At 50.7% G+C, this 14,565-nt stretch overlaps 1 protein-coding gene across 1 annotated transcript in view; it reads right to left on the reverse strand.

Moving 5' to 3' along the window:
- Nucleotides 1–2,267: 2,267 nt before the first annotated feature.
- Nucleotides 2,268–14,565, reverse strand: part of LOC133381768 (alpha-2-macroglobulin-like) — a 36,406-nt gene continuing 24,108 nt past the window's right edge. Inside the window, 10 exon segments of the mRNA XM_061621190.1 lie at nucleotides 2,268–3,005; nucleotides 3,532–3,634; nucleotides 4,709–4,777; nucleotides 5,472–5,562; nucleotides 8,294–8,421; nucleotides 9,340–9,518; nucleotides 9,521–9,554; nucleotides 10,326–10,558; nucleotides 12,602–12,767; nucleotides 14,170–14,244. Of these exon segments, the coding sequence (XP_061477174.1) occupies nucleotides 2,722–3,005; nucleotides 3,532–3,634; nucleotides 4,709–4,777; nucleotides 5,472–5,562; nucleotides 8,294–8,421; nucleotides 9,340–9,518; nucleotides 9,521–9,554; nucleotides 10,326–10,558; nucleotides 12,602–12,767; nucleotides 14,170–14,244 (1,362 nt within the window). The 3' untranslated portion in view covers nucleotides 2,268–2,721.

Genomic DNA, 14,565 nt, shown 5'->3' on the forward strand with positions numbered 1-14,565 from the left:
TCCACTCCCACAAGACACAGTGATGGTCACCAACTTGGATGACTTTGTGATGGATGGACTGCCTTCAAGTCGATCCCAACTTAAGGCAACCTTATGAATAAGGTTTTCATGGTAAGCGGTATTCAGAGGTGGTTTACCATTGCCTCCTTATGAGGCTGAGAGGCAGTGACTGGCCCAAGGTCACCCAGTGAGCTTCATGGCTGTCTAGGGATTCAGACCCTAGCCTCCCAGGTCATAGTTCAACACTCCAACCACTCCGCCTCTCTTGAATGGCTTTAAATGCGATTTATACAAATTCACAGACGATAAGGCCTGTTTAGCCTGAGGAAGAGAAGACTGAGAGGAGATATCATAGCACTCTTCAAGTACATGAAAGGTTGCCACACAGAGGAGGGCTGGGATCTCTTCTTGATCGTCCCAGAGTGCAGGACACGGAATAATGGGCTCAAGTTGCAGGAAGCCAGATTTCGACTGGACATCAGAAAAAACTTCCTAACTGTTAGAGCCATAGGACAATGGAACCAATGACCTAGAGAGGTAGTGGTCTCTCCAACACTGGAGGCATTCAAGAGGCAGCTGGACAGCCATCTGTCAGGAATGCCTTGATTTGGATTCCTGCATTGAGCAGGGGGTTGGACTAGATGGCCTTATAGGCCCCTTCCAACTGTACTGTTCTATGCTTCTAAGGCGATCGGTGGCTACTAGCCATGATGGCTATGCTCTGCAAAGTGCAGAGTGCGCTGTTCCGCTCAGGTTCTGTCTGTGGACTTCCCACTGAGGCATCTGCCTGGCCACTGTGAGAGCGGGATGCTGGACGACTAGACGGTCCATTGCTCTGATCCTACAGGGCTCTCCTTACGCTGGCTAAGGGCGAGTACTGATATAAGTTGGAAGCTGCTCATGGCGATGGCCACCTTGCCCCTGCTTAAAAAACAATGATGGAGAGCCCTCCAGCTCTTCAGGCTGTCTGTTGTCCCTCTGTTAGCCAACTCATCCTGCTGGGAGGTGTATCCTGATGCTTCCATTGGAGTCCTGTCCTCTGGAGTGGGAGTGGGGAAACCTTGTCAGCCCCCGGGCCGTATTTCCATCTGGGCCACCTTCTGGGGGGCCATATGCCAGTGGGGGTGGGGGTGCAAGCAAAAGCAGGCAGAGCAATGCACATTTTACCTTTGTAGAGTAGGCTAGTTTGTACACACTCTCACACACCCCTCTTAGTCCTTCCATCTAGGCATAATCGGAGTGGAAGGGCACACTCAAACCAGCCCCCCCCCCAAAAAAAAACTCGGGTGCAAATCAGAGCCAGAGGGGGTGTGGCTAGGGCCAGCATGTGGCCTGGATAAGAGTCTCAAGGGCCATATCAAGATAGCCTAGCCTGAAGATCCCCACCACCACCCCGGTCAAGAACAACACAGGACAAGTTTGTTCCATCTTCTGAGAGCCCTTTCAATATGTCATGATGGCTACTGCGTGTCCACTTGAATCTTACCTTCTCTAGGGTTACAGAACAGCCAGCTCTTCCAAGTGTTCTGCCAGTATATGTTTTTTTTTTTAAGAAAAAGCGGGGGGGAGTGCCAACCAGGAGGATCAGTCAATTGAGCTCCATCAAATTTAATTAAAAAAAAAAAAATCAGAATGCCCGCCATGCATCCATTATTCTGTGTGTGGATTCTGTGCAACGGTCAGACATTCCGGTGGCAAGCCTAAGCGTGCTTAGCTGGGAGTTGCGGTTCGTCAACCCCAGGAGGACCAAAGGGTCCCCACACCTGCTCTAAGGGCCCCCCGAGATATGGCAGCAGCAGGTCTGTTGCTTACAAGGTTGCCCCACAGCGGGGCAGAGTTGCATGAGGGGTCATTTCAAGTGGAGAAGCCGTGGGCGGAAAGGGGAGGGTTGATGCCTCTGCCCCAGCTGCAGCTTTACCCTTGCAACACTCCCCCTCCCTCCTGATCATCTTTGCGGTAGGTCGAGTCCTGGTTACGGGCCCAGAGTCTGTCTAGAGGGAAAGCAGCCGGGGTAGATGAGGAGTTCAGGACTCTCCTCCCACCTTCACCGGAAAGCACAGAAGTAGCACACATAATGAGTTTGTGGCCAAACTGGCAGTTCAGCCCTAATTCTGCGTTGGCCAGAAAAACACCCCAAAAAACGGATCAGGCAAGACAAAAAAATAGGTAGAAATATATGGATTCCCCTCCTCACCCCCGAGCTGGTAGCGAGATGGGCTTGACGTATGACCACGGAATCGGAAACATTGTTCTCTTTATTTTGTCTAGAGGAGGCCGAGAAAAGGTGGGCTCACGGTTTTCACAGGGTGTTCCCCACCAGTTCGTGCTCTCCCGCGTGCGGATTCTGGGTATCACCAGAGGAGGCCAAGGCCTTGGGGCTGATCAGGCAGTGGAATTAGCAAGGAAAACGGGCTAGACTGTGTTGGCAGCACCTTGGAAAACACTTCCCCTCTTCAGTCTCTGCATTGCTGTATGGCCTGCTCTCTCCACCGGTGTCGGCTGGTGGAAGGAAGATGCCAGCAGAATTGGGCTTCATTCGTCATGCGTTCCTCTGTTTAGTTTCATCTACCGTGGAGGAAACAGCAGAAAAATCTCCTTTGGAGCTTAAGCCACAGAAAGTCAAGGCATTTGGGAGTCTGAAGCAGGACACCCACATGTTGACCCCCATACCCCATAAGCCAGAGAGTTGACAGGCTCCTGCCCTTTCCTGCCTCTCTTGTTTCAGCCCAGGTGGGGTCCCCATCCTGCCTCGTGGGAGGCCAGCCCTCTGTTCAGCTCCGTGTCGTCTGATGCGGCCGTCTTGCCAGAGGACGGAGGCTTTGGTGCAGGGTTGCAGATTGCACCCTGCTTGTGAGCCTTCCAAAGGCATCTGGCTGGATGCTGGCCTAGAGGGACCTTTGGCTTCAAAGCAGCCAACGTTTGGTTTGTGGCCTGGTGGGAGGCAATCTCCGCCCATACTTGACCTGTACTGCATGGGGCGTTGTACTCTGCGGCAGCTCTTTCATCTGGAAAGAGGAAGAAGCAAGAGGGAGAGATGGTCAGGCCCAGACTCTGCCTCCCCTTTCCCCCCCATCTTCCATAGCTACCAGACTTCGTCTTGCTTTAGGCTAGCAAATTGTTTTCAAGTTTTTAGAATGTTTGTAACTCCTTTTGTACGGTGGTTTTAATTTTGGAGAAAACGTCTTTGAGGGAACTAAGAATTGAGTTGTTGTGATGTGCCTTCAAGCTGATTATGACTTAAGGCGACCTTATGAATCAGCGACCTCCAAGAGCATCTGTCCTGAACCACCCTGTTCAGATCTTGTAAGTTCAGGTCTGTGGCTTCCTTTATGGAATCAATCCACCTCTTGTTTGGCCTTCCTCTTTTTCTACTCCCTGCTGTTTTTCCCAGCATGATTGTCTTTTCTAGTGAATCGTGTCTTCTCATGATGTGTCCAAAGTATGATAACCTCAGAACTGAGATGTGCACTTTAATCATAATGATAATAATAGACACTGAGGAGCTCTGCAGTGCCGGAGCCCTTTTCTCACCTGGTTCGTAGTAATCGTAGACTGTCACCAAGGCCGGCTTCAGGGCCTGGACGAGCACGTCCCGCTCCACTGTGAAGGAGAAGCTCTGGGTGATGTTGTTCACCTGTGGAGAACCAGGTGGGCTCATCATCATCATCATCACGGCTTGGGATCCAAGTGACCCAGCAGCTGATGCAGACCCTCACCACACCCAGCAAAGCGACGGTGGAGGATGTGAGCAACCTGGCTTTGTCTTTGATGCTGGGGGGGCTTCTTCAGATTAGCTGTGCCCTTCTTCAGTGTGTGTGTAAGGAGCACCAGCGCCTAGCCTATGGGACTGTACAGGTCTGTCTCTGTCTCTTTCTCTCTCACACACACAGTGACACTCCCACTGCCCTGCTCGATGAAACGCATCGAGTGGCATCCAGTGTGTCCTCCCCCCCCCCGTCACTCCTAGGCTGGAAGGACATTTGTCTCTACAGCCTCACTGCTTTTCCTCCTTCCTGGAAGAGGGGAAGGGAAGGATTAAAACAGCATTTCTTCTCCTTGCCCAGCCAAGTGGTGACAGAGAAGGGAGAGACCATAGAATAGAATCGTAGAGGTGGAAGGGGCCGATAAGGCCATCAAGTCCAACCCCCTGCTCAATGCAGGAATCCAAATTAAAGCATCCCCGACAGGTGGCGGTCCAGCTGCCTCTTGAACACCTCCATTGTTGGACAGCCCCCCACCTCCTGAGGTCATTGGTTCCTAATTCCCAACAGGAAGGTCTTCCTGATGTTCAGCCGAAATCTGGCTTCCTGTAACTTGATCTCATTATTCTGCACTCTGGGATGATCGAGAAGAGATCCTGGCCCTCCTCTGTGTGGCAACCTTTCAAGTCCTTGAAGAATGTGATCCTATCATTTCTGGAATACTCTGAATGGGAGAAAGATGCAGCTTGTCCCATTCAGGGGAACCCATCAGAGCATTCCAGAGTGAATGTCTGGAGGTGGGGGCGAAGTGCACAGTGGTTGTGTGTGTGTGTATGTGGTGGCCAATTGGAACAGCTCATCCGCTGCCTCATTAGCATACCTGTGTTTCCCAGGGCAATGGAAAGGGAAGATTGGGGGGTGACTCCACCTCCCCTCGCCGTGCCCACTGGCACTCCCAAAGGGAGCGATTCTCTCGCCCTCCATCTTTTGCCCTCCTCCTCGCTCACCTGCTCCAAATACAGGAGGACGTGGCTGGTGCTGACTTCTGTCCGCTTGACCTGCTGTTGCCCTTCCAGCTGGAGGGGGCAAAATGGAGAGAGGTTTTTTTAATTATTATTGAGCAGTGGGGCCAAGCCACCATCCCGGCCGCCATCTGAAGCCTCAGGTAACAGAGAGTGCTTTAAGGAGAGGGAAAGGGGGGCTTCTCTGTAGTCCTGTCAGAGGAGGCTGAGCTGAGGGGTACCCTTGGCCGATACAACATTCGCAGCTGCACTAGCATAGGCTGCATGCACACCATACATTTAAAGTACACACCCCTCCCCAAAAAAGAACCTAGGGAACTGTAGCTTACCCCTGACAGAACTATAATTCCCAGCACCCTTAACAAACTACAGTTCTCAGGATTCAGTATGTGGCACGCTTTAAATGTGCATTACAATTATGGTGTGTACACAGCCAGAGCTGACTTTAAAGCTAATACAGGATTGGACAAATCATGGTCACTATTATCAATTTCCATCAGCCATGATAGCTCAGTGGAGCCTCTGTGGACAGGAGCAGTACACAGAGTAGCGAACTCTGAGAGCAAACGAACACTCACAAGGAGGAGGCCGGCACATTCATGTCCGGTTTATGAGCCTCCCAGAGGTATCTGGGTGGCTCCTTTTAGCGAGAGAATGGCTAGGCTAAGGGGACATGATGGGATGGCCAAGGGAGTGGGGGATGTCATATGGGGTCGTGGGGGGGCTGACACACGATCACGGCTGTTACCTTCCTAACGGAGGATTTCTCCGGGATGAATCCTGAGAGCAGCTTAACATCAACAATGGCCATGTTGGAGCCTGGGCGCTTGCCGGTGTAACTGGGGAACCAATGAAGGAAAGGAAAGGATTTCACATGCTGGAACTCTTAAAGTAAGCCATTTGTCTCTCTTTCCACCCTGTAACCACCAATGCAGTTTCTAGCACATCCCAAACAATGCCAACATGAGATTGCCCCGCCCTGGGAAGAAAAGCTTATCGATTTGCCGGTCAGTTTGTCAAAGGAATTGCATCATCATCATCATTAAATTTTATATCCCACTTTTCCTCCAGAAGGAGCTCAGGACAGCAATCACACAAACAATAAGGCAATTAAAACATCTTAAAAAGCAATTCCAGCACATACACAGACAGGGATAAGGTCTCTACTTAAAAGGCTTGTTGAAAGAGGAAGGTCTTCAGTAGGCACCGAAAAGATAGCAGAGACAGCGCCTGTCTAATATTTGTGTACTGCCTTCAAGTCGATTCCGACTTATGGCGACCCTATGAATGGGGTTTTCATGGTAAGCGGTATTCAGAGGGGGTTTACCATTGCCTTCCTCTGAGGCTGAGAGGCAGTGACTGGCCTAAGATCACCCAGTGAGCTTCATGGCTGGGTGGGGATTCGAACCCTGGTCTCCCAGGTCGTAGTCCAACACTTTAACCACTATGTCACACTGGAATTCCAAAAGGAGGGAAATTCTAAAGTGTCCATGCCACTACAGAATCATATAACTGTGGGGGGGGGGGGGGCTGATGGGAGTTGTAGTCTGAAACACTCGGGGGGTGGGGGGGTTGGAGGCTGGATTACACTTTGGCCCAATCCTGGGAACTCTAGCTTGTTAAGGGTGTGGAGATTTAGGAAACCCATATTTCCCCCACAGAGCTACAATTCCCAAAGTGTTCATTAATGACCTAGAATTAGGAGTGAGCAGTGAAGTGGCCAAGTTTGCTGATGACACTAAATTGTTCAGGGTTGTTAAAACAAAAAGGGATTGCGAAGAGCTCCAAAAAGACCTCTCCAAACTGAGTGAATGGGCAGAAAAATGGCAAATGCAATTCAATATCAACAAGTGTAAAATTATGCATATTGGAGCAAAAAATCCTAATTTCACATATACGCTCATGGGGTCTGAACTGGCGGTGACCGACCAGGAGAGAGACCTCGGGGTTGTAGTGGACAGCACGATGAAAATGTCGACCCAGTGTGCGGCAGCTGTGAAAAAGGCAGATTCCATGCTAGCGATAATTAGGAAAGGTATTGAAAATAAAACAGCCGATATCATCATGCCATTGTATAAATCTATGGTGCGGCCGCATTTGGAATACTGTGTACAGTTCTGGTCGCCTCATCTCAAAAAGGATATTATAGAGTTGGAAAAGGTTCAGAAGAGGGCAACCAGAATGATCAAGGGGATGGAGCGACTCCCTTACGAGGAAAGGTTGCAGCATTTGGGGCTTTTTAGTTTAGAGAAAAGGCGGGTCAGAGGAGACATGATAGAAGTGTATAAAATTATGCATGGCCTTGAGAAAGTGGATAGAGAAAAGTTCTTCTCCCTCTCTCATAATACTAGAACTCGTGGACATTCAAAGAAGCTGAATGTTGGAAGATTCAGGACAGACAAAAGGAAGTACTTCTTTACTCAGCGCATAGTTAAACTATGGAATTTGCTCCCACAAGATGCAGTAATGGCCACCAGCTTGGACGGCTTTAAAAGAAGATTAGACAAATTCATGGAGGACAGGGCTATCAATGGCTACTAGCCATGATGGCTGTGCTCTGCCACCCTAGTCAGAGGCAGCATGCTTCTGAAAACCAGTTGCCGGAAGCCTCAGGAGGGGAGAGTGTTCTTGCACTCGGGTCCTGCTTGCGGGCTTCCCCCAGGCACCTGGTTGGCCACTGTGAGAACAGGATGCTGGACTAGATGGGCCACTGGCCTGATCCAGCAGGCTCTTCTTATGTTCTTATGTTAAAGTGGTTTGTCAAACCCTTTCCCCAGGAAACTCTGGGAATTGTAGCTCTGTGAAGGGAATAGGAGTCTCCAAACAACTCTCAGCGCTCTCAGCAAACGACTGTTCCCAAGATTATTTGGGGGAAGACATGACTGTGTAAAGTGATATCACACTGCTTTGAATGCGTAGTACAGATGGGACCTTTGTGCAAGCGACTGTCCAAAGCAACCTGGTGAGCTTCATTGGAGGAACAGAGACTTGAACCCAGATCTCAGTCCTGGCCTATCACACCAGAGGCGGGCAAATGGTGGATCAGAACCTATTGGTGATTTGCAGTAGATCAGCAAGGATTCTGGCTACTGAGCAACAGTAACAACAAAAAGGGTAGATTTCCACCCACCTCCTTTCTAAGTTAGGCTGCTGAGATGAAGAAAGCTTGTAAGGAAACCCAGGAGTGGATTTCTGAGTGAAAGGAATGTGAGCTCAGTTCTGATACTGAAAACAAAACCCTGGGCTGAGCCGGTACTCAGAGGCACTGAGTGCTGTCACACCCGCCAAGCACTATTGTAAGCCTGATAGATCTTGGGGTTCTAGTAAATCAAAAAAATTAAGCATATCTGTCAAGGTTGAGACCTTCCAGGTTCTGCACTACATTGCAGGGGGTAGGTGGGCTCATCAGCTGATATTCTGTAAAGCGTAGTGCAGATATTCCCCCAGAACCATTGCAGCTCTGGCAAGGGTTAGGGGTGAGAGTCACACCTCCCCTTTCCCCCTTCCCAGCCCCAGTGCTCACACAATGGCCCGGATTCCCCAATCAGCCTTGGCCTGTGCAGCGATTACCTGACATTGATTGCAACGTCAAATGTTCTGTGGGCTTTGGGCCCAGCGCAAGTCTCCGGAACTGTGTGGACCTCCAGAGCGAAAGGTGCCTCTTCCTGGTGCAGATGTACGTTGTACTTCAAGGTGGTCTGGAAAGGAAACGGCGCTCTGTTCTCTCTCTCTCTCTGGATGCATCACTCTCCATGGCTCACATTTCCAGCAGCGACGTGGACACCAGTTCAGTGGGAAAGAGGCCACTAGACCAGCACAACCCACAGAGGTGCTAACCTGGGTCCCGACATCACTGCAACCAGCGTCTGCAGCCCCTGAGCCAGAGATCACAGAGGGGCTGGCATCGTCATGCCCAAGGGCATCACGTCCCACCAATGAGTGCCTGGCTTCAGGATGGAGGGCTGCCCCTTTAAGGATCTTCACTCTCCAGCATGGGGGCGGAGCCTAGGGACTATATAACGGCTCAGTCCCCAGCCAGCCCTGGTCAGAACAAGCTGCCTCTTCCCTGGCACCTGCCCGGGCTTCTTTGGCCACTTTTGCCCCATGACGCTGCCCGTCGACCCTTCTGCTCTGGCTACCTGCTCCGCCCCGAGGGGCTCAGAGCCATCAGGGCAGGACAAAAGGCTGCCCTAGTGAAGCCAGCACCAGCACCCTGGGCCACCCCAGCCTGGGCCACCCAATCTTTTGCACTCTGCAGAGCTGGCAGGTGCAGATGCAACGCTGGGATCCAGACTCTCTTGAGGCTGGCCCTGGGAGAAGCGGCACCACCTGCTCTCAGACCCTCCATTCTCTCTGGCAAGGTGATTCATCCTTGCAACCCAAGCACAGGCCCTGTCTGCGTGCCCAGAGAAAGCTGTCCATCAAGTCTTCTCTTCTTCCTGGAGTTGCTTCACCCCTTTCCTCCGTCACCCTCATTCCTTGCCTTGTGCCCCTCCCTCTCTTCACTCCACAGTCTCCACCGGCAGCTGGGAGCCATTCTCCTCCCTCGCCTGCCTCACCCCGGAACTGACCTTTTCTCTGTCTCCCAGGCGCCCGTCCCGGGACGCTCAACTCACCTGGGTATAGATGCAGCCGTCCCCTGTGGACCCACTGCCGTAGTCCCCTGGCACTCTGGGCAGAGCCTGGCACTGAAGCAGCAGGCGGTTGGTGCTGTCCACCTGGAACTGCCTCAGGACGTCCCCTCCGGAGCTCAGGGTCACTTCTGCACCTGCACTGCTCTGGGAGTACGTCAAGAGTACAGTGAGAGGGCATGTAGGGCCACCACGGTGTCCTGCAAGAGAGACCAAGGGAAATGGCTGGCCGTCCTACTTCACAGAGGGCGGTCCTCTATCTGAAAGGATGGCAGGGGACAGTCCCCTATTTGGAGGTGTCACCTAGAACCCCCAGAAAGGAGAGCAAGAATGGCCTTGGCGTTGCCCATCAAGACATCAGACTGAGGAGGCGCACAGGTCTCAGATCAATATACTACATTTCAGTGTACATTATAGCAAATGTGTCCACATCTGCGTCTCTCTGTGTGGAAGTCTGTTGTCCTCTTTTGTTGATGATCTCTAAGTGGCCACCCTGAGCAAGGGAGTCTTTCCAGAGGATGCGGGCATCACACCATATCCCTCAATCTGCCGTAAGGCTGTGTGGTACCAAGCCAGGGAAGGAATATCAGTGTTCACCTCAAATCAACTGTGAGAATTTCGAGTCCCTGAGGTTTGTATTCTGGACTAAGGAATCTAAACTTCATTGACATCCCCACTGATCCCTGGGGTTTGTTTTTCCAGCGTCTGCATCTCTCTGTGTGCATGTCTGTTGTCCTATTTTTTGTTGACGAGGTCTAAGTGGCCACCCTGAGCAAGAGATGTGGGCATCACACTATATGCCCCTATCTGGTACTAAGCCAGGGAAGAACCTGGCACCGGGGGAGGCTGCGAGTTCAGGGGTTCGTAGCTGTCCTGAGAAAGGACTCGTCTCCCAAACCAGGGGAGACTGGCTGTGCCCAGCTCCTCCCGGCATTCTCTGCTACTGGGTCCCAGGAAGGAAGTGAATTTACCTGAGTGGAGGAGAATCCCCCCATGGGGTTCTGCTGCCTGCTAAGCCACTTGACGATGTTGGTGGCCGTGGCCAGTTCTTCCTGGGAAGGTGCTGGCTGTTTGGTCAGGTAAGCCAGGAGGACATAGCCCGTCATCTCCACCTCTGCAGAGGCGGCGCGGCGGGAGAGGTAGGGTGGAAGGTCAGCCTCCCTCTCTTGCTTCCCGGGCCGATGCCAGTGAAGGGAGCCGTCCGCTTCAGGGACAGAGAAAGAGAGAGAGAGGGCTCATCTACATGGTGGTTTTAGTGTATGTTTGGTGTTACATCCACTTTTAATTTGCATGGTTCACATGACCTGGCCAGCAAACAGAAGCTATCGTGCAGATTTCCCCCTGTAAATCCATACTAACCCAATCTTCTGATAATACAAAAAGGGTAGGAAGAAACGTCTTCACTCTGCATCTCTAGTGCTTTCAGACACTTTGCTCTGATGCTTTTAGGTGGGTGTGAAAATCGTTTCCCTCTCCGCGCCCACTCCCTCCTCCTCCCTTCGTTCATTTCATTTCCTGCCAGCTAACAAGCAACTTACAGCTGCTCTCCCCCATTCTGCAAGCTTTTTATGTTGCTGCAAAGGGTGCCTTATTTTTCTTCCCCCCTAGCTTGTGCGCGAAAGCATAACACTGCTCAAACAAAGATTTGTATTTCAGTTGTATTGCACCAGTGAAAATACAAATAATCGCACTTCTGGTTTATTGTCTTTTAAAAATAAAACTAACTGGTAGAACATACTGAGCATGCTCAGTTGCCAGGTAACCAGAGGGAGTGGAAATGTTAAATTAGAGGGGGTGGTCATTAGGAAACTGCTTGATTGATCCTTCCCTCAGTGTGAACAGAAAACACCGTGTTTGCAGCTGGCATTGAGCCCTTCCTGTGGACGGTGCAAATAGAAATGGAGGTAAAAACAGCATCTTTAGTACAAAGTAATGCTCCTATGTGGATAAGCCCAGAGAGAGAGAGAGAGAGAGTCACAAGTGTTTGGCTCAGGCAACCCAGGCACCACTAAGGGCCTTTTCACACACAAGGCTCCAGAGTGGCTCTTCTCCGAAGCATTTTCTAACACAAATATAAAGTTAATACAATTTTGGGCAGAGCACCCCCTTTTTGCAGTGCAAAGGCTTCTCTCCTTTCTCTTCTGCATAATCAGCCATCAGACTTTTAACATACAGACATATAATGGCTGTAAACACACTAGTTGCCAGAACAAAGTGTTTCTGTTAGCAACACCTAAGACGGCCTTCTCAGTGGTGGCCCCCAAATTATGGAATAATCTGTCTGACAAGGTGCGCCTGGCGCCAACACTGTTATCTTTTTGGCACCAGGTCAAGACTTTCCTCTTCTCCCAGGCATTTTAGCATGTGTGTTTTTTTTAAAAAAATAGTGTTTTTAAATTTGTATATTTGTTTTTAATATTTTTAATTGTTGTAAACTGCCCAGAGAGCTTTGGCTATGGGGCGGTATACAAATGTTGTTGTAGTGGTAGTGGTAGTAGTAGTAATAATAATAATAATAATAATATATCCCCTGCAGGGGGAACAGGTTGATCTGCCAATCAGTTGCAAAATCTCTTTGAAGCTGATTTTTTAAAAAACAAAACAAAACACTCAAGCTGCTCCCAGGAGGTTTTACAGTAAAAAGGGGCAGAGTTTGACTACCGTCGTGAGTGTGTTTCTACCGAATGTGAGAGATCCGCAACCTGGTAGGGTTGAGCAGCTATGGAGGAAGGCAATAGCCATTATAAAGGACTTAACCAGGTACCACGGATGCCACTGAGGCAATTGAGGAGGGGGGCACAGCAGCCCCAACCCAAATGAGGCCCCAAAGAAAAAGGCATCATGTGTCTCCCCACTGCATCTTACTTGCCCCGCAGTAATCTTGTCGGGATGTCCAGTCCTACTCAGAGTAGACCCTTTGAAGTCAATGGACATGGCTAACTTAGGTTCATTCGTTTCAGTGGGTCTACTCTGAGCAGGACCAGGTCTGTGTGCAGCTTTTTAAAAATGTGTTTTGCATTGTTTTTATGACAGCCCTTCTGCTGTAATTAATGGTAAGCCGCTGTAAAGTGATTATCTTGGCTAATTAGATGGTCAAGGGAGACGGCTGTGCAGTTTGCTCACAGACAGAGAAGGGGCAACAGGCACAGACCACCCCACAGCCAGGGCAGGAGGAGCCACATTCTTTTGTGTGTGTGTGGAGGGGGGAGGATTAAGATCCCCCCCATCCCCGGAGCTTAGGCCTTACCTTCTTTCACAGCTTCCGCCTCAAGAATTTGCAGCATCTTCTGCCTCTCTTCCCCCTTCCCTGCCTGGGCAAAGGCATAAGCCAGCAAGGCCCGGGTATAAACGTGGATCTCTTTCGCCTGCGCCACCGTCTCCAGGCAGAACAGAGCATTGCGCACCACGGAGTGCTGGGGAGAGAAGGGAGGAAAGGAGAGGGGCTCACCCCAAGCTACGTTGGCCACTTCAGAAGGCCTGACGGGTGGCTGGGATGGCAGAGCCAGAGCCACTGGCTGCAGTATGCTGGGCAGAGCCAAGAAGCTACCCACTTCTCCCCAGAGGGCTTGTATCCAGGCTGGACAGGCAGGAGAAAGGGGGTGCAGAGTGAGTGCCGGAGGGTGGAAGAGGAGGGGGCAGCGCTTGGGCCTGTGTGGATCAGCTTCAGGGGCACCACTTTGGATTTCAGGGTGGTCAGCAGTATACATGTGGCAGACTCTCCTCAAGGCTTTAAGGTCCACTTTTGAACATATTCAGCTGCTGTATCTGCTTATTGTTCAATCCTAACTGCAACGGACGCAAAGCAAAAGAGTGAACCAGCAACAACTACAGATGATCCACCACAGTTAGGGATGGGTGAGAATTTCGACTCAGTTCGCAGAATTTCAAGCAGAATTTATAAAAATTCACAATTTCCTACACAATCTGAGAACCGAAACACAGCCGCCCTTCAAAATTTGCATTTATTGGAATTTTGGGATGCAGTTTGCCAATTAAACAACATTACAAAAATGCACGTATTAGGGGACAGTGTGCATAAAAAAGAATACATGAGTGAAAACAGCATGTAAAAAGGCATGACGTGGCGAGAAATGGCTTGCAAAAATGTGTGCGTTAGTCAGAGCTGCCTACAAAAATGTGTTTATTTCAAGAAATTTGCACTAAAATGGTGGAGAATTTAATGAGGATTTTTTTTTGAAAAAAATTCACAGATAGCTGTAGAAATGTAGAGAACTGAGTTTAAGATTGGAACAATGAGACACTTGAGACAACCGAAACAGACAGATCTTTCCATCCCTACTCCAGATACACATTCCTGCAATCAGCAGTTCTGCATTCCTCCTCAATTTTCAGGGTCCTGTCAGAAATTTTGCCCTTTCAAAGCTTCTCCCGTTTGGGCAGGAGAAAAGCAACCGCAAGCAAATCCTCAGACCTACCAGGCTGTGGGAAGGACTGTGGAACAACTTAGCAGCCCCACGGGACACGTGAAGGCCTCTTGCTGCTAGAGCAAGGAAGGGGAACCCTCTGGCCCTCTGGATGTTGCTGAACTCCCCTCATCCCTGAGCATTGGCCGTGCTTGCTTTGGCTGATGGGAATTGTAGCTCAACGAAATCTGGACGGCCACAGGTCCTCATCCCTGTGCTGGAGAAAGAAGTCTCGTTGCTTCGCCTGAGTGGGAAACGTTCACCGCACTGGGTCCTTGATCTGTTATTTGCCAGGGAGAGTTTGGCTATGATTGTGGGGGGCAGCCCCCCACCCGCCCACCCTGACAGGTTCTCCCTGATGGGTGGTGGGAAGGAGCAGATGGCTACTTACACCGACAGGCAGAGGAATCTCTAGCAAAGCGGTGGGGATGTAGGCAAAGAGGGTGATCTCATCATCGACCCCGCCCTGGAGGGAAGGAGAAGGAAGCCCTCAGCACCATACAGAATGAGAAGGCCCTTCGCCATCTCCCGAGCACTCCTCCCAAGATCAGTCTCCTTCTCTAAGCCTCCCCTGATGCCAGCGTGGATTTCTCCTGGCTGGCCACAATACCGGGAGCTCCCATCCGCGCTGGTCTCCTTGCACAGTGGCTGCCGTGCAAACGGTCCTCCTCCACGCCCCATTCCAGTTCTGCACCACTTCCCCCGGGTGCAGTTCTCCACACTGCAATTCCCTTTATGTTCCTGCTTCGCTCCGGGCTCTGAACCTCAGCACCGGCTCAGATCAGCC

The sequence above is a fragment of the Rhineura floridana genome, chromosome 3 (genome assembly GCF_030035675.1).
Source record: "Rhineura floridana isolate rRhiFlo1 chromosome 3, rRhiFlo1.hap2, whole genome shotgun sequence".
Taxonomy (NCBI): domain Eukaryota; kingdom Metazoa; phylum Chordata; class Lepidosauria; order Squamata; family Rhineuridae; genus Rhineura; species Rhineura floridana.